This window comes from Heteronotia binoei, chromosome 3, assembly GCF_032191835.1.
Source record: "Heteronotia binoei isolate CCM8104 ecotype False Entrance Well chromosome 3, APGP_CSIRO_Hbin_v1, whole genome shotgun sequence".
Classification (NCBI taxonomy): Eukaryota; Metazoa; Chordata; class Lepidosauria; order Squamata; family Gekkonidae; genus Heteronotia; species Heteronotia binoei.
The window spans coordinates 65925623-65951598 of NC_083225.1; the positions used below are offsets into that span (position 1 = coordinate 65925623).

The following is a 25976-nucleotide window of genomic DNA, read 5'->3' on the forward strand; positions in this document are numbered from 1 at the left end:
CTGATCCAGAATTCAGCAGCATGGGTCCTTATAGGGATCCTTCAGACTGCATACATTCAACCTGTGCTGCATGAACTGCGCTGGCTCCCAGTGGAGCACTGAATCTGGTTCAAGGTTTTGGCTTTAACTTTTAAACCCCCTAGCAGTCAGGAACTCACATACCTTTGGGACCGCCCCTCTCAGTGTGCCCCTAGAAAAGCATGATGCTCTAGTAGTAAGAACCTTTTAGTGGTCCCCAGTCCGAGAGAGGTCTGGTTGTTCTCAACTACGACCAGGGCCTCTTCAGTCCTGGCCTCTGCCTGGTGGAACACTCTGCCTGAGAACATCCATGCCATACAGGAATTTCTACCTTTCCATAGGGTTTGCAAGGCAGAGATCTTTCTCCAGGCTTTGGCTGAGCACAGCAGTGGTTTGGCACTCTTGTATTCCCCCCTCCCCTTCATATTCTTTGATATCCCCATCACCCAGGGGTGGTGGGTATAATTCTTTTTCCTATGCTATCTGCATATTATACTAATTTATTGTTGATGTTTAAATTATTATAATGTTATTTTAATTCTTATTATCTGTTGTATATATTTATGATGTAAGCCAACCTGAACCCTATTTTTAGGGAAGGGTGGTCAGCACATTGAATTTAATAATTAATGATTAATAAAACTGTAACTTTTCCTGTTTCATCACTCTTTTCCCATGGACAATGAGAAACTTTCTGGGGCTAAGCATACACATCTACAATTCCATGTGCACACAGTAGCTCTGACCCAAACCTCAAATAAATCATCATTCCAGTGCAAATCGCATGAGTCTATGTTTCTATATAGAAGGGTAATTTATTAGTTAAACATATGTACAAAATCTAAACAGGAAAATAAGGAGAAACCATACAGCATATTATGTACAATATATTTTTTTACAAAATATTTTTACAAGAATCATTATTCTCTAAGTAATATGACACACACAAAAATCAACTTTCTTCTTTATAACGTATATAAATAAATATGGACTTTTAATTTTTAAGGAACCATTATAAGAACATGATTTCTACAGCCAATTTAGTTAACAGATAAGTAGTTCTGTTATACCCACACTACAATATAATTACATAGAAAGGAAAAATATTTTTACATATAGAACCTCTGTTAATTACTTTGTAAATTGTACTTTACTAATATATTCAATAGAGATGATACAGTCATACACTTCATGCCTATAACTGAGTTATGAGTTCTGGCATGCAAAACCATATAGATCCATCAACATCTGTAGGTATTAATTTATTTTTTAAATATAGTTTTGAAATTAAAAATAAAACATGCAACAATTTATAAGCTTCATATTCCTGCATTATAATACACAAATGTGTATGACATTTATATTTTGTGCATCCACAGGTCCTGATGAAAAGATTTAAGAACACTTTGCAAAAAAGGATACTTAAAAAATAAATAAGTTAGTATCTCAACAGTTTTAAAGATAAATGAGGGAAGCACCTTTTTAAAAAGAGGAATTACACACTGGAATAAAACCACTTGGTCCATATGTTTTTGAGCTCTGTCCTATGTTTTTTGAGCTTTGACTGAAGACATATCAACTCCTTAAACCATGTTTCTGTACAAAACAATCACATGCATACATTTCAGTGACTCCAATACAATTTTAGCATCTATTTAACTATTAAAAAGTGGGGAAAGTAACAAAGAAATTATATGGAAGGTTGCCTCTTTGGGTTTATAAGCTGGTTTTGTATGAGCTGATTCATACACTGATTACTCAAAACATGATTGCTTGTCATTGTGCTGGAGACGTAGGCATTTTATCAGCAGTGTGCATTATCAAACTGTAAAGATGCAAGTTAAACCACCTGAATGATACACAGAGTGAGATGTTCTATGTGGATGTCTAAGTCTTCTCTATTTAGTTCCATCAGTAACAAATGAAAAAAATACATTTGCTGAGATGTAAATGCATATGTCCCGTAGTATCTCTTTCAGCTACTCTATATGTGCAACTTAACAAATGTTCTGTCTCCAGAGTTTGACATGTCAAGTGATACTAGGTGAAATGATTTTTTTTTCTGTGATGGTCAAATCCAGATAGTATTTCATATATTTGAGTCTTAACAATAAGTGTTTCCATACAGTAACTGTTGGATAGTTGTTCTCAAACTTCATAAATACTTAGGGAATAACTCTGTCCTTGCTTTCCTGTTTTCATAACAAAGCCTGTAAATAGTAGTATGGCTTTTCTTTCCCTTTTGAAAGAAATTACCTCTCATCTTTCTAAAAATCTTAAAAATTACTAAAATAAACCTCTTTTTCAAGCTGTGGAGAAATACATGAACATGGAAATGTGGTACAACCCTGTTATTCACCAATTAGTGATGGGGAAGGACCACTGTTTCTTTTAGAATCGAACAGCTAAGTCTTTCATTAGCATACACTATATAGGATACAAATATGCTGGATAGATAAGAAACTTTCTATTGCCAATGTTAAATGATTTTTACAAAATAATGGGGAGAAAATGTGTAACCATGGGTTGGATCCAACCACCTTTTCTACTGGTTAAAAAAGAGAGATTGCCTTTGGCCACCAAAATAAGCTATGCTGAGAATGATGTAGACTTGCACGAAGAATAATCATTATAACCAGCAGGGGCATAGTTAAGAAATGACTGAAAAAGCTGGTTGGATCTAACCTATGCACTGCATTACTGAAAATATGTGTAATTGCTTGGGCTATGTGTAATAGTTTGTCTCAGAGAAGATGCTCACATAAATCATGGCACTGATCTCTGATAATTTAAGAACATTCCAAATTCTGTTATCCTGATATGAATGTTATATGCAAAAAGTTTCCATTCAACATGGAACTCTTCCCTATGTGGGGGCTTCCACTGAAGGAAAATACCTGTGTATGTTTTTGCATGAGCAAAGCTCCTACCACAACACAAATAAATGGGCAAGCTATTACCAACTGGCGAGCACAGCACATATTTTATGGACACGTATGAATTGCTCTACTGTTTGGTTAACTGTCTGATTAAGCAATGGAGAGGAAACATCTGGACTCAACAGCATCTTTGAACTCAGTATCATCATAGTCTTTTTCACAGATCTGTCTAGGTGACATTTAAAGATCATGATCCACAACCCACTTAAACCAAACTACTATTATTGTTTATTATATTTACATACCACATTTGTTTTTATGCACTGACTTTCTGCAAATGTTATCTGGAAATGTCAAGATTCACATATGAATGTCACATGTAAAAGGTGATAGTTACCAAATTTTGGCCATTCTCCTATATGGAAAAAAAATCTGATATTTCTTTTACTCTGCTGTCAGATTTAGATTTTATAAAACCAATATATGAACATAAGGAATTTGCATAATTAGTCACAAGGTTTGTTTATTACTGCCATTTATGCAAATTTGATTTTTTCAACTAATGATTTAACTTTTAAATCTTGAATAACATCAAGTTTTGAATAATTGGGATGGGGACAAAATTATTTGAAAAGAATCAGTGTCACACATTGTAGTCAATGATGATAATAAATCACTATACTTTTAATTTTCACATACGACAAATATTTTTTTACATGAATATAGTTGATCCTTACATGACACTTCAGTCTGGCATTAGTACAAATATGCTTCTTTTAGTCCATATGATGCAGATGTATCTAAACAATTCATCCACCAGAAGCGTATGTCATTCTGTAATTCAATATGTGTGCATTGTTCTGATCTTCTTGCAAGAGCTCAGTTTATAATTTTTCCAGCTAACAGATCCAATGAATTCTAATATTTTTCAGGTGGTGGCTTGTAGTGATGTGAATGGTGCTGTTTCAGATGCGGCCCTAAAAATGAACAATTGCTAAAGTAACTATACGTTTTAAAAATATATATATATCCAAAACCCTATGTTCATGTTTCTAGAAAAAAAATAATGCTGTATTCACTACCAGAAGAGCTACCAATAGTAGTAGTAGTAACAGTTGAGTTTAGCTCTATTGGTGCAAGAGCACTTCCTGTAATGGAATGACATTTTTGTTTGAAGAGGAGCAGGAGGAGGGAAATTTTCCCCAATTCTCCATTCCACTACAGACTTGCATATTGCCTTCCACACTGTTCCTGGGATTCTACTGACTAGTAGGAACATAATTTCAGGAGCTAGAGAAGACTGAAATTGGAAAGGGAGGCAGGGAAATTTTATCCTTCAATAATTCAAGTCCATTTGTGTTGCTTAGGGACTAACCTAGGATGAAAATTCAGCTCTCTTGCATTTCTGATGCCACCAAGTAAGTTTGTATGGGATAAGGAACAGTGAGCAGAAATTAGACTATCCCAAATAGAGATTGACGTTTTGAAGGATCTGATCCCAATTTGTAACAGAATTAAGGGGCTCCAGTTCTGCATTTTTCTACCATCAGGACTGAGAGTAGGGCTCACTATGGCTTGCAAACACCAGAATTTTCTTTTGTCCTCTCAGCCTATTCCAGTCTGAACAGCCTTACTGCTGCTCATTGGGATATGTAAAAAAGAAAATTGATTACACAGGGAAATTAGGAAAAAAAATCTGTGGCATAACCATTATTAAGTGTTGTGGATTTTAGATACATCATATAGTTTAATAAAACAAACATACCATACAGACTGATACTATACCTACTCTTTGTGTGTGCATAAGAGGGAAACAAGTCTCCTTCTGCACACACATGAGTTAGTCAATAGCTATAGCTGGTCAATACTCACTGTGTGGAGATGTCAGCAAATCAGGTGTTCGGAATGATTTTATTATGGCTGGTCCTTCTCCATTTGTTGTCAGCACTTGGACTTCTAATCGGTAAAGAGTTGATGGTCTCAGATTGGGCACAGTCAGAACATAGTGATCCTTAAAGGAAAATAGGAGCTGTTATCCCAAGAGGAAAATGGTATTGAATAGATTCAAAATTTTATCATCATTGATCTTACACAAGTGTCCAATCAGCTCCGCCCCCACATCTGTAAAGTAGCAGACACTTACTACTGGCAATATTTGTGACTGGGAAATAATACTGTTGGGCAAACTGTTTTGCCTGCTTTCTGTTGTGACCTCTGCCCAAGTGACCTGGAAACCTGTCATGGGTTGGTGAAGATTCTCTTTTGATATTTTCCAGGAAAAGTGGCCAGTAATATTTACAGCCTGAACAATGAAAGAGGCAGAGAGATTCTCAGGTTTTGCCAACACTTTGGAGACAATTGAAGCTGAAACAAATAACAAACAATACAATGTTAGTATTTCTGCCAAGGCTTCAAAAACAGTTTTTAAAAACAGGTACAGAAGTAGCAACTTGAAATCTTAAGGTTTTAATATTTGCAGTTTTGCTTAAATTAAGCAGCTTTTTCTCTCAGATATCTAAGAATACAGAATTTAGCAATGAATGTATTCTATTCTCTGCACTGTTCTGTTCAGTTTGGACCTTCTTTTTCTTTTTGACCTGTGCTGTTTCAGTCTAAGTTCTTCCTTTACCAGACCCTCCTTTTTGTTTAGACCAGGGTTTCCCACACTTTCCCCCCCCCGGGCCCAGTTATTTTTACACTTCTCCTTCGTGGCCCAGTAAAACTTGGGGGTAGAGCCAGGAGACTTTGGGGGTGGAGCCGAGAGGCAGGAAATGATGTACAAACAAGCCTAAAACTTTTGCAATATTTTGTTTAGGAAAGGCAGGAGAATGGTGGGATTTTGCAATGCAATTTTAAAAATAAAAAATCAAGAAAAAGCACAAGGATCACACAGCTGAAAACTAAAAATATAAAATGCTCTCATCCTGGGAAAACATGAAATTGCAGCCTGGAAAAACATGAAATAGCAGGGTATTTCAAGCTTCTCCCCCCCACAGGTCTACTCAGTTTAGCAATGGCAAGGAAGGAAGGAAGGAAGGAAGGAAGGAAGGAAGGAAGGAAGGAAGGAAGGAAGGAAGGAAGGAAGGAAGGAAGGAAGGAAGGAAGGAAGGAAGGAAGGAAGGAAGTGTGGGGGAGGAATAAGTCGCCCGCCCATTCCAGGCACGGTCTCTTCGAAGTGCTGGCGGCCTGCCGTTTTCCTCACTGAGGAGGTGGTTGGCAGAGGAAGGGGGGAGCTTTACAAAGCCTGAAATTTAACAGCAGTGGGGAAGGGAGGGAGAAGGAGGCAGGGGGGGCGATGCGGGGGGGGGCGGCAGCCAGGGGACGGGAGGCCCCAGGGCCCGGCATTGAGCCCTGCGTGGCCCAGTGCCAGGTCCCGACCCTGCAATTGGGAAATGCTGGTTTAGACCAAAATCTCCTGCTTAATCAAATCCTAGTGTGGACTACAACTCTGCCAGAAGAACAGGCACTTAACTTGGAAGTCTTCAAACTTTGCTAAGATAACTTTTGAGATTCTGGCTACTGTGTCCTTTTTCTCTTGATTCTCTACATACCTGGATTATTTTTATATATCCTATCCATGGATTTAAATAATGGCTCAACGACTCACCATGGTCTATTCCAACTGACAACTGCTGTCTAGAAAAAAATATCTTTCGTAACATTTGCTACTTGAGATTTTTTTCCCAGCAGATGCTGAATCTGGATCTGCTGACAATCTGGATTTTTTTCTTTTCTTTTTTTATAAAAAAACATTTTAGTTTGCATTTGAAGCATTTAATGTACTACTGAGCCAATCTCCTTCTCTTCCTCTCTTTCCTTCCTGAATACAACTCTTCATCTGTTTCCTCTTAAGAAATCTTATCTCAGTTCTGCTTACTTTGCTTTAAATTTCAGTTTAATGTTCAGTTAAAATGGCCTCAAATGAAGAAGCATTCCATCAAATATTACTCAAGTCTGTTTTTAAGTTGTCTTTGCTGCATTAAGTCATGTTTCATGTAACTTCTACTGTCAGTTTTATATACCTTCTAACATTTTTTGTTTAAAAACAGCTTTTTAAACAACCTGCTTCTCTTTCATGCATAGTTTTTATGCTGCTTGTGTTCAATGGCTTATTTATAAATGGCTTCTATTGTTGCACTGCTTTAATTGCAAGCTACATCAAGCAGGGCTCTGAAGAGGAGGCACAGAAATATCTTAAATAATAAAAAAATTAAAAAATATCTTTTTAGTGCATTTTGTTTTTTGCTTTCTTCTGAGATAGTTAACCTCTGTGTTAAATTCTATTTATGTTAATGCCTAATACAGTTTTGTGCAATCCATAATTCTTCCCTTCCCCTAGCAATCACCCTAAGAAAGCTCACCTTTTTTGTATTCTGTTGAATAAATGTAAACATTATCTTATAGCATATTATTAAACTGATATTCATACTTTATACAGATAATGTATACTGAAGACTGTCATATTTGTTTCTCAATTAAATGCCTGAAGAGGTGTGTGACAGCTGGAAACACAACAGGAATTCCACAGCAAAGAGTTTCAGGTACAGAGGAAGCCAACTAAATTCCTGCCTCTCACACAACTGTGAAAGGTACAGAGTTAAAAGAGTTAAAAGATTCAATCTGGCAGTCCTTTGTGATACATGTCTCTAGCCCTGTTCACAAGTTAGAGTAACACACATACAATCCTTGATTTTTCTTTAAAAGTGCACTGAATAATTCTTGTCACATTCAATGCATAGAGCTCAATGTATTGTTTCAACCAGGGGTGCCAGGAATGCAGTTCTGGCTGGCTAGGCATCTGGGTGTATGGCCTAATATGCAAATGAGTTCCTGCTGGGCTTTTTCTACAAAAAAAGCCTGGTTTCAACCCCACATTGATCCAGGTACAGGTCCCTGACTTCATTTACAAAGTGAACATGCATTGGCTCTCTCTCTCTCTCTTTTTACAAAGATGCACACTTGCACATGCAAGATATATGTATGTTCACTGTAGTATGTGGATAGGGCTTCTATGTTACAGATGAATGTTGTAAAATGCATTTCAATGACTGCATAGGAACTGGAAAGTGGCAAAGGTGGCTACATTCCTATATTCTAATATAATACTCTATACCACACAAGAAGTTTTATTTGTACAAATGTCCTCTCAGTAGGATACACTATACTATAGTAATTTTTGTTACTAAGAAGGAGTAAAGTAAAAAAATCATATGAAATCATCATATTGACGTTACAACAGCATGCAATTTAGATACCGGTATGTGGATATGCAGTTATTATATAAGATAACTTCTCTGCAATTATTCTGAATTTTTCAGAACATTTTAGAGAACTAACATGAATGTCTACAAATGAACTCTGAATGTTTGTCAGAGATCTACTTACCTCCTTCAGTAGGACAGCTTATATGCTTGTGTTTTTTTCCTTTAAGATCAGAACAAGATGGCGTAGCAAAGAAAATACTCTCAGCCTTCAACCGGCCTTTGGATCTTGTTGGTTGGACTGTAACTTTGTATTTGCATGAAAATGACAGATTCTGCAGAATTATATAATTTTCCTACAAGCAGACAGAGATTTTATAAGTAACTGACATCTAGACTCTATGGCATTTTGCTTTCCCCTAGGATAAATCCAACTTCAATTTAACCTCAACCTCTATCACATAGTGTGTATCAAGATGATCTTCATTTAGAAAACAAAAGATTCATTACAATATTTTTGTAAAATAGTTATTTATCATTCGATTAAATTGTTTTCTCTAGTTCTATTCACACTTGTAAGTCAATCATAAATCACTTCCATGAACTCTGGAGATTACTTACATTTGTTTTATGAATTGGACACTGTCAGTGGCATGGAGATATAAAATTATTTTAAACAAATAAACTTTGGAATCTGCCCATCTTCTACTGAACATAACTAGCACACTGTTATGAACCCAGCACCAAACATACTATGCCACTGTCCCCCTGAAAACAATTAAGAATGGAAGTTAATATGAGATTTTCAATAAGGTTTAAGAAGGACCATTTTCCTTCCGTGTGTGTTTTTTAGATCATTATCTTGTTTGCATTTTCAGTTTTCAAGTTAGTCAGAAGATTAAACTTCCACTTACATATGTGACACCACTGGATTTTTCAGATCCTTTTGTCTCATTGCGTGTACAAGATTCTGTGAACCACTGAACATGGTATCTACTCCTACCAGCAGCATCTAAATCAAATAAAAATACACATAAAATAGTCTTATGTGCTAAAAAGCTAGCAACTTTGACTGACCTCTGATTTAAAAGCAGGATAATGTTGACACCTAAAGCACTTTTATCATACATAGGAATTTCATTCTTATACTATGGAACAAGACTACATTCACATGATCAAGTAAAAATGGCACAGAAAGCCAATATAAATTAGATGCACTGAAGTTTAAGAATCACATTATTTCCAGTAAGAGGGCCAGCACACTTTCTGTTGCACAAAACAGAGACATGACAAAACAGAATCTGTACCAATTATCTGTTCATCAGTACTGGGTTAGCAATATGACACAATTTCAGAAAGCTAATGTCTAGGAGCGTGATGTTGACAACCTCCAGGTAGTTGCAGGAGATCTCCTGAAATTACAACTGTCTCGAAAGGTTTGTTTCCTTAGAAAAAATGGCTGCTTTGGAAACTGGACCCTATGGCTTATATCCTGCTGAGTTTCTTCCCCTCTGTGAAAAATACCCTCCCCATACTCCTGCCCCCAAATCTCCAGGTATTTCCCAACCCAAAGCTGGCAACCCTGCTGTTGTTTTACTGAGGCTGAATGCTTAAAAAGGTCTTAGAAGACGTCCATCTACAGTATTCACTTAGACTTTTAAGCCCAATTTTTCTACCACATCTGAGGTAAAAATACAAAACTACAACTTAGGTAAACAAAATCATATAGAACTTGAGGTTTACGGTGAACAGTAGTAGATATAATACATCTGAATCAATAAAAATCTGTTGTTTCTATTGACAGACTCACATTCACAGTCCAAGATTATGTATGTAAAATGTAACACAATGATATTGCTTTCCTGTTACATGTTTTTTGCAACTTTGAGACAGATAATGTATGCTTCAATGTTACTACTAGAAATTAGGGATGGGTATGAAATGGCTTACAAACTAAAGTTCATGATTACTCTTGAGCAATTCATGCTTCACGAAGTCAAATTTGTGGGATGTCAACCAGCACAAAATTTCCACAAACTTTCAGGTTGTTCATGCCAATTTGTGAGCAGAGACATTTCCAGACAGTTTGTAATATAATATTCCACTCAATCAAAATGTTTACAAAACTTCAAAGCAACAACTTGGAGGGCATATAGAGGAGCATCTGGGGAGAAGTCTCCTGAGAGTTTTATGTCTCTGGCTTGCACATGATCTGTTATCTACACTCCTGAACCTTGGTCATTTTGACTCTCTCTGCAAACTCATAGGGACAGGCATGCCATGAACCATGAAGTGAACCGAACTGCATTTTTTGGGTTTATGCTCATCCCTATTAGAAATTATCCATTGCTATCAACTTGGGTAATATACATTCATGAATCCTCTCTCTCTCGGCTTGGCTTCGCGAACGAAGATTTAAGAAGGGTGCAATAGTCCACGTCTGCTGCAGGCTCGCTGGTGGCTGACAAGACCAATGCGGGACAGGCAGGTCCGGCCACAGTGGCTGCAGGGAAAAGTCTGATTTAGGGTTGGTGCTGTAGCAGTGCGATTCTTCCTCAATCTCCTTTTGTCCTCAAGACCAGCTATGCGTGCGTTCTCAAAGGAAGAGACAGCCTGGTGGATGGTGTGCCTCCATGCTTTGCGATCTGAGGCTAGGTCAGACCACTGGTGATGGTTGATGCGACAGGTGCCAAGGGATTTCTTCAAGGAGTCCTTGTACCTCTTCTTTGGTGCCCCTCTATTTCGATGGCCAGTGGAGAGTTCGCCATACAGGGCAATCTCGGGAAGGCGGTGGTTTTCCATCCTAGAAATATGCCCTGCCCAGCGCAGCTGCACCTTCAACAGCAGTGCCTCAATGCTGGTAACCTCTGCCCGCTTGAGGACTTCAGTGTTGGTCACAAAGTCACTCCAGTGGATGTTGAGGATGGTGCGAAGGCAGCGCTGATGAAAGCGCTCAAGGAGTCGCAGGTGATGACGGTACAAAACCCAAGATTTGGAGCCGTAGATGAGGGTTGTCATCACAACCGCTTTGTAAACATTGATCTTTGTGCCTTTTTTCAGATGCTTGTTGCTATCAATGTTTAATGTACATATATTTTCCATATTTGCTGTAACAAAAATCCATGTAAAATAAATATTTAACAATATCTATTTTTAACTAAATATAGTGAAATATCCAGAACACCAGAAACATAACATAGCAGGAAATATTTTTAAGCCAATATGTTATTGAGAATCATTGTCAGGAATTGGAAGTTGTTGAATTATGTCATTTTTTATTACAGTCACAGGCCACTTAGAAGCAGAATAAATGCTTTTATAAAATTAGTTTGTAAAATCTTAACATACATCATTCGTCTAAGCTAATACTTTAAGGGTTACAAGATGGGTCCATCCCTGGGCTACTCATGAAGCTACTCAGGCGAATTGAATTAGATAAAACAAAGTACGGGGGGACCATTTTTTGTGCCTTCAGTTCTCACTTTGCTTCCCCCATCCCCAGGCTTTTCCAGCTCTTTTGAGATCAAGTTTGCCCCAAGATCTTTGTGAAGCTGATTCTGAGTTAGCTTTCTCCTAATGCATAATGTTTCTATAGCCTTTCTTTGTCCTACCCACCTCTAGCCCATTTTCTCACTGACTGAACTGTCTTAAAAACATAAGAACACAAGAGAAGCCATGTTCGCTCAGGCCAATGGCCCATCTAGTCCAACACTCTGTGTCACACAGTGGCCAAAAAAACCCCAACCCAAGTGCCATCAGGAGGTTCACAAGTGGGGCTAGAAACCCTTCCACTTTGCCCCCTCCCCCCAAAGCACCAAGAATACAGAACATCACTGCCCTAGACAGTTCCAATAATATGCTATGGTTAATAGCCACTGATGGAACTCTACTCCATATTTTTATCCAATCCCCTCTTGATGCTGGCTATACTTGTAGCTGCCCCATCTCCTGTGGCAGTGAATTCCACATATTAATCACCCTGTGGGTGAAGAAGTACTTCCTTTTATCCATTCTAACCCGACTGCTCAGCAATTTCATTGAATGCCCATGAGTTCTTGTATCGTGAGAAAGGGAGAAAAGTACTTCTTTCTCTACTTTCTCCATCCCATGCATAATCTTGTAAACCTCTATCATGTCATCACGCAGTCGACATTTCTCCAAGCTAAAAAGTCCCATGTGTTTTAACCTTTCTTCATAGGGAAAGTGTTCCAAACCTTTAATTATGCTTAATTACATTATCCTGTCATTATCCTTAATCCACTCCCCCCCAGAATGATTTCAGTTTTTAAAGGCTCAAAAATATTAATATAACACTCCAGTTTTGTAATAATAGTTTAAGCAGGTTCTCTGAATTCCCAGCTTTATTTTTTAAAAGTTATTAGCCCCTTCCCTTATAGATATATGTCTTTTTCTATAAATCTCCACAAGTGAAATGGCTAGAGTAGGCGCATCAAACTTACAGGTTGCAGGCCGCAACAGACCTGCCCAGGGCTTTAATCAGGCCTGTGGCTCTTTTATCTCTCCTCCTCCTTCTCCTGTCATCACCCTTTGAAGTTCTGAGGCTGCCGAAATTCCCAGCTTCTTCTGCCTTGTCTTAACCTGCTTTGGCAGAAAGCTCTTCTGAGTCTGCAAAGCTGCAAAGAAAATGTGGAATGGATTTTCCATAAAGTTCTCTGCATCCAGAGAGACTACTTTGGGAGTAATCTATCTGGGCCCAGAGGTCTTAATGGAAAATCCATTCTGCATTTTCCTTGCAACTGTGTCTGTACTGCAATATATTTCAATGCAGTGGAGTGATCTCCTTGCAAATAAAATGTTGATGCTTTGAATCAGCTTGTATCTGCTGAATGGACCTGAGAACTGGTACCTAGTGAGTACTCTAACTGGGAAACCACAAAGGATATTACACTGGAAAGCCATTGCCAATCTGAGTGGACAGGCAATGTTTGAAAGTGAGGATTACCTTTCTGTAACTTATAAGTAGATTCTTAGGGCTTTTTCTTTTAAAAATGTCATCGGGGTTTTGCTCAGCATAGCCAGCTAAGCAGTTACAAGTCTGTGATTTTTTGAGCTATGGATTACAGGAGCCATAAGATCCTAATTAGGTGAATATTTTTATTTTTATGTCACATTATCAGATTTCAAGCCCAGAAATGGGTGGGCCAGGCTAGCCCAGTCTCATCAGATCTAACCAATGACCACTTCTACAGATTCAAAATTATTGTACAATGCCTAATTTTAGGCAAAACATTGTATTGGACTGCTTATGTTAACACCTAAATGTAGAAAAGTCCAGATCAGCTGCCCATGCCAAGCAAGAGACTATTTCCAATAACTCCACTAATTTTCCTTTGCTGTGCCAGTCTGAATTAGTTCCTAGAGTGGCTGATCTATGCTGGCCAAGAGAAAAACAGCAAACCTCACTGGGGTGTGTATTTGGCTAAACAGAGCCAAACAAATACCCAACTACCATATCAGTATTTTCCAGATATTCTTTCAGCCAGTTAGTGAGTGGGCCATGTATTTGGCTAACAAAGGCTAATCCAAAATAATTCTGAAAATATTTAGCATTTTGGGTCAGCTGAAGATCTGCAGTTGAAGTGCATTTAACAGGACTGCAAGCCCTTTAAATACTTTCTGAGTTCGCTTACAAGTTCCTGGGGCTCACTTGTCCAGCAGCCAGGTTTAAACCAGACCACAGGAAAAAGCGAGACCAGGATTTTCTGTGCTTCCGGAAGTGGCATAGCAGCTCCTGGGGCTCAGTTATCCTGCAACCTGGTTTAAGCTAGAATGCAGGAGAAAACTTGCTGCTTGGAGAAGGCACTGAAAGGGATAAATCCCTTTAAACCCCCTCCCCAAGTGGTGAGTTTAAACACCTTTAAACCCCTTTCCCCAAGTGGCAAGTTCACTCACTGCTTGGAGAAGGTGTCCAAAGGGATTGATCACTTAAAACACCCTCTCCAAGCAGTGTTCAAACAGCTGCCTGGAGAAGGTGTCCAAGGAACCAAAAAACTAACAATTCCAATTATTTCCCAAATCCCAATACCACATCAATATTCGGATTTGGTAATATTGGGAAATACTGATTTTTTTTATGTTCAATATTTCCAAATCCAGAAAATACCAGTTTTCTGTACTGGAGGGATGACTTGCTCCTCTTTGCTGACATCCCAGCATAATGGTATAGTGAAATCACATACTACCAAGCTCAATCTAAGGAGAAAGAACACTGGTAAGCTCAAAGAAACTTCTAAAAAATCATTGAAGAACAATACAAAATATTTGTAAGATGATTCCTTATGGCGGCATCAGTTTTTGGATATGGCAACAGTAGTGATAACAAAAACCACTTAATTTTTATTCAAGTTTCTCCATATGCTAACAGTCTCAGAAAGAGAGAAATCAAGAACTTATTTACAATAGGTGTGAACAGAGATAACTGAGAAGCAGAATGTGTTGCTGAATCAAATAGTTCAATAGTTGGCAACAATGGTTTTCATTTCTTATGTAAGTGTTCATTTGTCAAGAAATAATTTTCATACCTGTCAGACAATCTACATCTATCGTCAGCAATGATATTAACCTGCTTTGCACAATTTTGTTTACAAATGGGATCTATTCAAAGCCTGATTTTTTCATCTGCACTCAATCAGCACTCTATTTGATCCTTAATGTAAACATTAAAAGACTTTGTACTTTGCAAGCTTGTACTGAAAACAAACAATGCTTGTAAATATAGTAAAGGACAATCTGAAGTAGATTTAGCTATTCCCCATTAATAAAAATTCAAGTTATTTCAGTTATGGCAGAATTTGGGATTAGGGAAATCATCATAAAATAAAAACATATGTAGGAGGGTCATAACTCGCAAATATCACTCCCCAGTCGTTTCAGTGAGGCTATGTTTAACAGCCATATAGTATTCTTTATTTTGAACACTATAGACAACTAAACATTCATATAATGAATATTAGTTCTCCCAAAAGGAAAGCTGGAACTGCATTCCTGTGATGATAAATTTAATAGAAACATTGTAAGGGATATGTTTGTTCTGCGGGAATGTCACTGAGCAAAGAAACAAAACTGGACACTAGCTGTGGTAACTGAAGGTGAGATTTATTCCAATTTCTCACCATAAAAATACAGCAATTGTTGTTTCAGTAAATGACAGCATATTTAAGTAAAGATCTAAGTGGCAAAAATGGATCATCATGGGCCTGAACAAGGAAATGAGGAGATGGAGATGTGGAGTGGCAAAAGGGAAGGTGATGTTGGTCATTGGTGATTCCCTGCTAAAGGGTTAGAACACACTTCCAGGCTGGACTCCTTGATTTAACAGTTGTATTACTTTTCCTGGATGAAGATTAGGAACATCATGGATAGGAGGATAAGGTTTATTAATCCCACTGATTATCATCTCCCTGTTATGATTCATGTGGGAATGAACAATGTGGCTGATCTCCATTGAGCATGTTAAAATGTTAAAATGGACTGTGAGGTTTTGGGGAGACAGTTAAAGGATTTGGGAGTTCAGAATGCATTTTCCTCAATCCTTCTCATATAGGAAGGGGGTGCAGCAGATCTTAGAAGTAAACTGATGGCTGAGATAGTGGTTTCTGATAGAACATTTTGGCTTTTACGTATCACTAATAGGATTCTCCTTGAAGATGGGGAATAATGTGTTTGGTCAGTGTTTGGCTAGATTCCTTAGTTATACTGATGTTGAAGGGGAATTAAGATGTTTGCTGAAGGGCTTTGGACATAGAGGGAGATTTGATAATATGGAGGCATTGGGGAAATGGATGGAGAACCCAAAATGACAAGGGGATGCCAGGCCTGGGGCATGAAGCTAGCTGTGCTTGTATACTAATGCCCAAAATATGGGGAATAAGCAAGAGGTGGTTGAATTGATAACCTGGGTGGAAAGATACTACAGATATGTGGCATTATGGAGACTTGGTGAGGTGATTCTTATGACTGGAGTGTGGTAGTGGAGTTGTTTTAAAAATGAAAGAGTTAAAGAGAAGGTGTGGCTTTGTATATTTGGAGAGGTTATGAGTGTCAGGGAATACTGGATGATGAATATGATGGTTCTGTGGAAACAACTGGGTCACAATAAAGAATGGGCAGACCAATGGTATTGTAGTTGCAGTTTGTTACAGACTTCTTGATGAGGGACAGGAGGAGGTGCTCTCCTCTTGGGACAACTGGCCAATGTATCCAAACAATATAACCTAGTGGCTATGGATGATTTTAATTTTACTGATATGTGTTGCTCTGTCAACTGCCAGTATTATGAAATCTCCTGCTATCTTCGCAGGATGTCCTTTTTCAAAAAGTAGAAGAGGCAACTATGGCATCAGCTATTTCAGATTTGCTTTTAACTAATAGGGAAGAGCTAGCAGAGAAGGCAAGAGTTGTGGGAATGGTGGGAAAAGCAATCGTATGTTATTAGAATTGTATGGGAGAGCCGGTTTGGTGTAGTGGTTAAGTGTGCGGACTCTTATCTGGGAGAACCGGGTTTGATTCCCCACTCCTCCACTTGCACCTGGAATGGCCTTGGGTCAGCCATAGCTCTGGCAGAGGTTGTCCTTGAAAGGGCAGCTGCTGTGAGAGCCCCCTCCAGCCCCACCCACCTCACAGGGTGACTGTTATGGGGGAGGAAGGTAAAGGAGATTGTGAGCCGCTCTGAGACTCTTCGGAGTGGAGGGCGGGATATAAATCCAATATCTTCTTCTTCTTCTATCTTCATCTTCTTCTTTTTATGGGATATTAAGAGTATTTGCAGTGAAACATGTATGCTGGATTTCACTAGAGCTGATTTTAGTAAATTAGAGAAATGGGAAGGATTCCATGGGGAAAAGTGTTGGAAGGGAAAGGGGCAAGTGAAGGCTGGGTGCTCTTTAAATGTGAGTTGCTATAATAATAATAATAATAATAATAATAATAATATAGGCTTAAATTATTGCTGTTCCAACAAGATGGAAACATGACAGGAGATCCAAGAACCTGGATGAATAGAGAGGTCTGTGATAGGCTGAAAGAAAAAAGTGTTATATTTAGAAAATGAAAGGAAGGGCAAATTACCAGGAACAGTATCTACAGATTGCTAAATGCTAAAGGGTAGATACCAAGGAGGCCAAGATTGGCTAAGATTAGCTAGATAAATGCATAGGAATAAGAAGGGTTTTTTATTTTTGTTTTTCTATTTATTTGAGGATTAAATGGAAAGTAAAGAAGGTATGTCAGCTACTAAGTAAAAATAGAGAAAAGTTGATGGAAGAGATAAAGCAAAAGCAGGAAATCTTACTGCCTGTTTTACCTCAGTCTTTTCTTTGAAGAACAGTACAGGCTCACATGGGTCAGTGGTGTGCAGGATTTGGGTTTGCAGGTAGTTATACGTATAGAGATTATTCAGAAATATCTGGATCCTTTGGATGAGTATAAGGGCCAGATGTTGTCCATTTGAGAGTGTTTAAAGAACTAGTTGGGAAATTGGCAATGGGGATAGGCATGAATCAGCTCACGAATTTTGGGTGATTCGTGGTCATGAATTTCCACACATTTTAAGGCAGTCCGTGGCGGTTTGTGAAGATCAGGAAGCAGGATGTTTTGATTGCCAAGTTAAAGGGTTAAGGATTAGATTTTAGGCTGGTTAGGTGGATAAGGACTTGGTTGGATAAGCACAGTCAAAAAGTGGTAGTTAAAGGTTCCTTGAGTGTTGGAGGCTAGTATCTAGTGGGATGCTGCAGGGATCAGTTTTGGGCTCAGTGCTTTTTAATATTTTATCAATAATCCAGATGAGAATGTGAAGGGACTACTCAGTAAATTTTCAGATGACAGCAAATTGGGTGGGATAGTGAATCCTCTAGATGATAGAGATAAAACACAACCAAGCTTGAATACTTTGGAAAAAATGGGCAGATGAGATTTAATAGATATAAATGTAAGGTCTTACATCTGCATAGAAAAAAAGCTAAGCAACACGTACTGGATGGGGGATACTCTTCTGTCATGGTGTCTTGGGTTTGGGGGGGACTGCAAATTGAGTATAAGTAGCCACTCTGATATGGCAACAAAGAAGGCAAATTCAATCTTAGGGTTTATCAATAAATATGTAGTGTCTAAGACACAAGATGTGTTAGTACCACAGTACACTGCACTGGTCAGAACCTATTTTGAGTATTATCTCTAGTTCCAGAGAACATTTTATAGGAAGGACATAAAAACTTATAGCAAATGCATAGGAGAGCAATGAGAGTGATTAGGGTTTTGGAGACTAAACCTTACTAAGGCTGCAGGAGTTGGAAATGTTCAGCCTGGAGAAGAGTAGGTTGAGGGAGGATATGATTACTCTTTTTAAGTATTTCAAGGACTGTCATTTAGAGGAGGATAGGGTGCTGTTTCAGTTGGTAGTGAGGATAGGGCATAATAATAGGTTTAAATTATGGATGGTGAAATGTTGACTGGATATTAGTAAAAACTTAATTATCAGTAGTTTAGTGGCTGAAGCAATTGCCTAGAGATGTTGTGGGTTCTGCCTCCTTGAAGGTGTTAAAATTAATACAGAATGAGTATTTGTCAGGGATATTTTACCAGTTTTCAAAAGTTTTTATTAGTTTCAGAAAAGTTTAGAAAATAGGGATCAGGGAAAAGGGGGGATGAAAGCACAATACATTCTGGCCTTGTTTTACATAAAATAATTTCCAAAAACAAAAGGATAATTCTACAGTATTTTCTTTATATAAGTTGTTTCATATTATTTTATCTAAACTATATATAAGCCATTTTAAAATTTTATAAAGTAAATTTACCAATTTCAGTCAAAATAAATTTGATAATTCAGTAAAGATAAGCGTTATAATATAAAGCACAGGAAAAAAAGAAAAAAAATTCAGATCACACCACAGAATCTTAAGAATCTTGAGTGTCCAGCCAGGCATACAATTTCATCCCATTTTTTCTTGTTTCTTCTTTAGACTTCCCAATCATCAACTGGGATAAAAATTCCAGCTCTGCTGTCTCTAAAACTTTTCCCACCAAGTCCATTTTCGTGGGAATTTCCTGAGATTTCCATCTCTGCGTCAGAAGGATTCTAGCTGCCGTATTAAAATGTGCCAACAGGTGTCTCATCTCTTTAGCATAGTCCTCTGGAAATATGTTCAATAAAAAAGTTCTGGTTTGAAATGTATCTGAGTCTTCATAATCTTCTGTAACATTTCATGTACCATTTTCCAATAGTCTTTCACCATCTCACATGTCCACCACATATGGTAAAAAGTGCCAATCTGCTTAGTGCACTTCCAACATTTGTTAGACATATTAGTATAAATCTTACACAGTTTCTGTGGGGTCAGGTACCATCCATACAACATTTTATAAAGGTTTTCTTTAAAAGTTACTGACATGGTTAATTTAACATTAAACTTCCAGAGTCTTTCCCATTGTTCTAATGTGATATTATAACCAAAGTTTTTTGCCCATTGAACCATGCAGTCCTTTACAACTTCATCTTGTGTCTTCATTTAATAATAATAATAATAATAATAATAATAATAATATTTTATTTATATCCCACCCTCCCCGCTGAAGCAGGCTCAGGGTGGCTCACAACATGTAAAACTTACAATTACAATATAAAACATTTTCCAACAGTATATGCAATTTACTAAGTAAAACCATATAATTACAATATTAAAAGCAGAAAATTACAATAATAATTAACATTTTCATTGCTGTACTCTAGATGTTCTCCTTGGTAGGTTATGATGGCCGAATATACGGGATCAATCCACATTTAAGTGAAGGCCATTTGAAAAAGGCTGGTCTTGCAGGCCGTATGGAACTCATCAAGACTCCGCAGGGCCTGCACTTCATCCAGTAGTTGGTTCCACCAGAGTAGAGCTGCGATTGAAAAGGCCCTTTCACACGTACTCTTCAATTTGGCCTCCTTCGGCCCAGGGATTGTCAGCTGATTTTGTATACCTGATCTCAGTACTCTCAGGGGCACATATGAGGAGAGACGGTCCCTAAGGCAGGCAGGTCCTTGGCCATATAGGGCTTTAAAGGTAATAACCAGCACTTTGTAATGAATCCGGTATACAATTGGCAGCCAGTGCAGCTCGCGGAGCTCCGGCTGTATGTGCTTTCATTTCAGGAGCCCTAATAACAGCCTACAGCCGCATTCTGCCCAGCTGCCGCTTCCTGGTTCGGCACAAGGGCAGCCCCATGTAGAGGGCATTACAGTAATCCAATCTCGAGGTGACCGCTGCATAGATCACTGTTGCCAAGTCGTGACGCTCTAGTAAAGGGGCCAACTGCCTTGCCTGCCTAAGATGGAAAAAAGCAGATTTGGCAGTGGCTGCTATCTGGGCCTCCATTGACAAGGAAGGCTCAGGTACAACCCCCAAGATCTTCACCTTGTGTGCCACTTTCAATGGTGCACCGTCAAAAACTGGAAGGGGGATTTCCCTTCCTAGACTGCCACGATCCAGGCAAAGGACCTCTGTCTTCATTGGATTCAGCTTTAACCTACTCAGCCTGAGCCAATCTGCCACGGCTTGCAATGCTAGGTCCAGATTTTTTGGGATGCAGTCAGGCTGACCATCCATTAGTAGATAGAGCTGGGTATCATCCGTATATTGATGACACCCAAGCCCATATCTCCGGGCAATCTGGGCAAGGGGGCATATGTAGATGTTAAATAACATCAGAGAGAGCACTTCCCCTTGTGGCACCCCACAATCTAGTGAGTGCCTCTGGGACAGCTCTCCCCCAATTGCCACCCTTTGTCCCCCTTCATCAAGGAAAGAGGAAAGCCATTGTAAGGCCAGCCCCAAATCCCTGCGTCGGTGAGGCGGCAGGTCAGCAGCTGATGGTCGACCGTATCGAACGCAGTCGATAGATCCAACAACATCAGCACTGCCACACCACCTTGATCCAGATGCCTCTGGAGATCATCCACCAAGGCGACCAGCACTGTCTGCATTCCATGACCCTGGTGGAAGCCAGACTGATTAGGATCTAAGATGGAAGTGTCATCCAGAAAACTCTCCAACTGTAACGTTACTGCCCTCTCAATGATTTTACCCAAAAATGGTAAATTTGAGACCTGTCGATAATGTGCCAATTCGGCCGGATCTGATGTAATCTTTTTCAGGAGAGGGCGAACCACTGCTTCTTTAAGAGGTGCTGGAAAACGCCCCTCTGAGAGGGATCTATTTATGATGTCCCGTATAGGACATCTAAGTTCTCTCTGGCAGGATTTAATTAGCCAAGAGGGACATGGGTCCAAATCGCAGGTTGTTGGGCGTACAGTGGAGAGGATTCCATCAACTCCCCCAGGCTAAGTGTGTCGAAGTGATCCAGAATTGAACCAGAAGACAGGCACGGAGCCTCGAGTTCTTGTACTGTATCCAATGTGGCGGGGAGGTCGTGGCGGGGCGACATGATTTTATCTGCAAAGAATTTCGCAAAAGCCTCACAGCCAATCTCTAATTCTCTAGCATTTGGTTTGCCTTGAGGCAGTATTGTAAGGTTCCCAATTATCCTAAACAATTGTGCTGGGTGCGAATTTGCAGACGCAATCTTAAACGCAAAGTAATCCTTCTTAGTGGCTTTGACTGCCATCTCATAGGACCTCATAAACTCTCTATAAGATGTTCTCGTCGCTTCGTCTCAAGTATGCCACCATTGCCTCTCTAACTGTCTGAGCCCTTGTTTCAGCTGCCACAGCTCCAGGGTATACCATGGAGCCAGCTTAACACGAGGGCGCAGAGGGTGTCAAGGTGTGATCTCGTTGATGGCCCTGGATAGTCGGCCATGCCAAGACTCAACCAGGTCATCAAGGGAATCGCCAGGGATCCCACAGAGCCATTTGGAACCACTCAGGGTCCATTAGACTCCGCAGGCGAGCCAAAATAGGCTCGCCGCCCATACAGGGTTGGGATGGTGCATCCACACGAGACTTGAGGGCAAAGTGGTCTGACCATGGCACCGCCTCAGCGGTAATACCGTCCACCAAAACCCCAGCTGCAAAGACTAAATCTAATATGTACCCCGCCTGGTGAGTGGGTGTTGTTTGAAGTAGATATGCATATAATTTGGAAATTAACTTTTCTTGTGGTCCCAGAAGGACTTTATCAAATAGGTAATGTTTAGTGGTGAAGCCTATTGCCTTGTCTTTAGCATATCTGGATTCAACTTGCATTTTCAACCACCAATTCATTTTAATGTCCATATTTTCCAGTTCTTCTTTGGTTTTCAGTTGATTATCTTTCCCCAACAGATCATCATACCTATAATTCTGGTTTAGTTTTAAAATATTTGGGTGAGTAAATGCTTCTACTGGTGAAACCTATCTTGGAATTTTTTTATAAATTTTAGGCTTTAACCATGACCAGGTATGATATAAAGATTTCCGAAACCAATGACTCTTAAAATAAGAGTGGTCTTCAAGTCTTTGATACCACAAATAAGCATGCCATCCCATAGTCAAATCATGTCCTTCTAACAACAATTGCCTCTTATCTTTCAACAATATCCAATCTCTTATCCACAAAAGTGCAGACGTTTTATAGCACAATTGCCAGTCTGGCAGACCCATACCTGCTCTTAATTTGGAGTCGTGCAAAGTCTTTAATTTAATTCCAGATTTTTTGCCTTGCCACACATATTTGACAAGCATTTTGTTTAGTTCTTGAAAAAATCCACTGTTTAAGAATATTGTTTGAAACAACAATAGTAGCCTTGATAAAATATTCATCTTTATTAGGGCTATTCTTCCCATTAAAGATAAGTTCAAATGGTGCCATTTTTCCAAAAAAAATTTAGTTTCTTTAAGTAGTTTGTCATAATTATCTGCTTTTAAATTACTACATCTGTTTGAAATCACCACACTTAAGTATTTGATTCTTTTGTCATACAAAAATCCTGATTTTTGTTGGAAGACCAGAATTTGTTCCGCCGTCATGTTCTTTGTCAAAAATTTTGTTTTATAGTAATTAATCTTTAATCCTGCCCAATAGCCAAATTGTTTAATCTTGTTTATTAGACAATCTATTGAGTCCATTGGTTGTTCTAATATAAAAACTAAGTTATCAGCAAATGCTCTAAGTTTATATTGTTCATCTTTTATCACAGCTCCCTGTCAGGGATATTTTATATCATCCTGCATGATGCAGGGTTTGGACTGAATAGCCTTTTGGTCCCTTTAATTCTACGCATATAACAAGATCAGAATCTTTGTGAATTAAATCACACTAAAATCCAGAGACCCCTGCTTTTGGGTCACACAATCTACCTATCTGACTCATGCTCTAAAGAGACATGCCTGTGTTTTCATGAAGACTCTGCACTGAATGTTCTAGTGTCCCAGGTACATAAGCAAACAACTCAAGACATACAAGTATTATTAATTAGAGAGTTAAAAACTGTCAATAAAAATGCCTCTCTGCTTAAAAATGAATATAGCTAGAACTCATTATCAGAGAGCAAAATGAATGGATAAGCAATTCTATTGATTCTATAACAGCAAAATATGTGTTTAAAAGGTCTGAGGCAGCAATCCTTAACAACGAATAGTCTAATTAGCTCTCCAGATGTTTTTTCCCTACAACTTCCATCGGCCCCAGCCAGCATGGCCAATGGCTGGGGCTGATGGGAGTTGTAGGCAAAAAACATCTGGAGAGCTAGCATTGGCCACCCCTGGTATAGAAAATGAAATTAAAGTGATGGGCCTGTCTATATAATCACTGTTCTTGCTTACATTTACTGCTGCATTCCAACAGATCAAAAAAGAGGATGTTAGACATTGAGCGCCAGAAGTTAAATAGTCTGGCTAACAAAATCTGCCCACCTCTGAACTTTGAGATTCCTCTCACTGTAGAGAAGATGGCCTCTTATCTATGTCTTTGCAGGTGCCACAATAATGCAGAGCGTTTTCTCTCGCTAGATGCAATGTTATGCCCGCTGCCATTCTTGATGGCAGATTCAATGAAATAGCCTATTCAGCTAGGTATTGCCCTTGTAAACAAAAATGTGTTGAGTCAATTTCTCATGTTCTCCTGTACTGCCATCTGTATACAGATCTACGTTATACATATTTATACCCTGTTTTATCCAGTATGATTGACTGCTCTGATGCACTTAAGGTCCATAGACTCTTGAATGATTTTTCTATCAATGTTACTGAGAGGTCAGCCAAGTTTCTGTACTCTGCTCTAAAGTTGTGCCAAAGGATATCACAAAAATAATTTCTGTTCATACAAGTGTACATGAAAATTGGTTTTTTATCCTGTTTTACACTATATTAATTTTGTGCTGTTATTTTTATGCCAATAAAGGCTGACTTGACTTGATTACTGAGAAAAAAGGAGCCATATGCTTTGGGTTGCCTAGCAACAGCCAATGAGGACTTATGTTCCTTAAAGCTATAGGTACTTCTTTTACCATTTTGGGTTTTTTAAACCCTTCCTCATGTAATCTTGTTGCCATTTTCAGGTTTGTAGAAAGATCTGTCTTGCCTGCCCACAGCTCCAATCATTGGATTTAAGTATCCAAAAATCTGGCCAATTTCACTATTAGAATATAAGATTATAAATGCTTTGATGTATGGTGGCCACAGAAAAGGCAGCTTGTAATGAGTTGGATCCTGTAGCAAAGGGGTGGCCACAGAAAAGCCAGCTTGTACAAAATTCGATCCTGTAGCAAAGGGGTTAGGGAAACCTCTGACTCTCTCCTCATACTGATCCTAGAAGGGGTCTCTTAGCACCCAAGATTGGCCTTTCAAAAGGCATTTGGGCTGCAGCAAGCATGGGGAGGCATTAAAAATCAATTCTGCTGACAGAGGTGGTATGTCAGTGATGGCCACCATTTTCTAATATTCCATTGACTTATATATTGTTTACAATATGAGGGACCACAGTTTAGTTGGCTGGGGACAGCATTTTGTACACAGATATTCCCAGAATCACCCCCTGGCATCTCCAGTGAAATGATCTCTGGTAGCAAAGGTTATAAAATAAATCTTTATAAACGGCAGTTAAAATAGACTATAGTAGGTTAAGATGTTCTTTGGGTCTGAATCAGAATAAAGCAAACACGTATTAAGTATACAGCCTCCTTCCATAGCCCTAATGCACAATCAGCACTCAATTAACTGCAGAACAAGAACTGCTTGTTCAGTTGTGATCTGGTGTCAGCTATACTAAAGAAAGTGATGAGCAAATCAGGCATGTCATGACAAACCAAGCTGTAGCCTTAAACCTCATTATGTGTTTACATGTGAATGTCAGTGTTGAGTCAAGTAAGATATTTCACTTTAAGTACAATAATAAGGCAACTATAATCAGCACTGCCAAGGAGGTATTCTTTCAGTATGTGATCCTAATTTTACAACACTCAAATGTTCACTGGATCTTAAGCCACTTACTGCAATATTGGGGTACATTCTTCTTCTAGGAACCTATTGAAAGGACAAAGGCCTTTGTGCTAGCTAGATGACTTTGAAACAGATGCTAAAGGAGTTTCCTAAATATTCCTAAAACATTCAAGCCATTCCAAATAAAGACTTTAGGACATGAGTCTCAATTTTATTCTGCCAGTTCACCACAGTGCAACTTCTCAGTCTTCAAAGATGGAAGACTACTACCAAATCTGCTTACACAGATAGGAATCTACATTTTGGGCACAAATGCACCGAAAGAATTTTACATCAGAATTTAAAACCTCTACAGATTTCTTAGGAAGGATCTGTGAACTGGACTTTACAACTGATTTTTTTAAAAAAAAACAACAACTCTGCCTAGCTTTTCTCTGAAGGCTACACTCGAGAACTCAACATAACATCCAATGAACTACCAGACCATCTGAATGTCAA

At 38.8% G+C, this 25976-nt stretch overlaps 1 protein-coding gene across 2 annotated transcripts in view; it reads right to left on the reverse strand.

Moving 5' to 3' along the window:
- Window positions 1-813: 813 nt before the first annotated feature.
- Window positions 814-25976, reverse strand: part of ANOS1 (anosmin 1) — a 164748-nt gene continuing 139585 nt past the window's right edge. The window contains exons 10-14 of one of the 2 annotated variants that reach the window (XM_060233931.1): window positions 9013-9110; window positions 8283-8454; window positions 5041-5261; window positions 4770-4908; window positions 814-3874 (exon numbers count right to left, since the gene is read on the reverse strand). In XM_060233931.1, coding sequence (XP_060089914.1) covers window positions 3816-3874; window positions 4770-4908; window positions 5041-5261; window positions 8283-8454; window positions 9013-9110 — 689 coding nt within the window. In that variant the 3' untranslated portion in view covers window positions 814-3815. The remainder of the gene's footprint in view (window positions 3875-4769; window positions 4909-5040; window positions 5262-8282; window positions 8455-9012; window positions 9111-25976) is intronic. The other variant, XM_060233932.1, reaches the window with a different exon arrangement.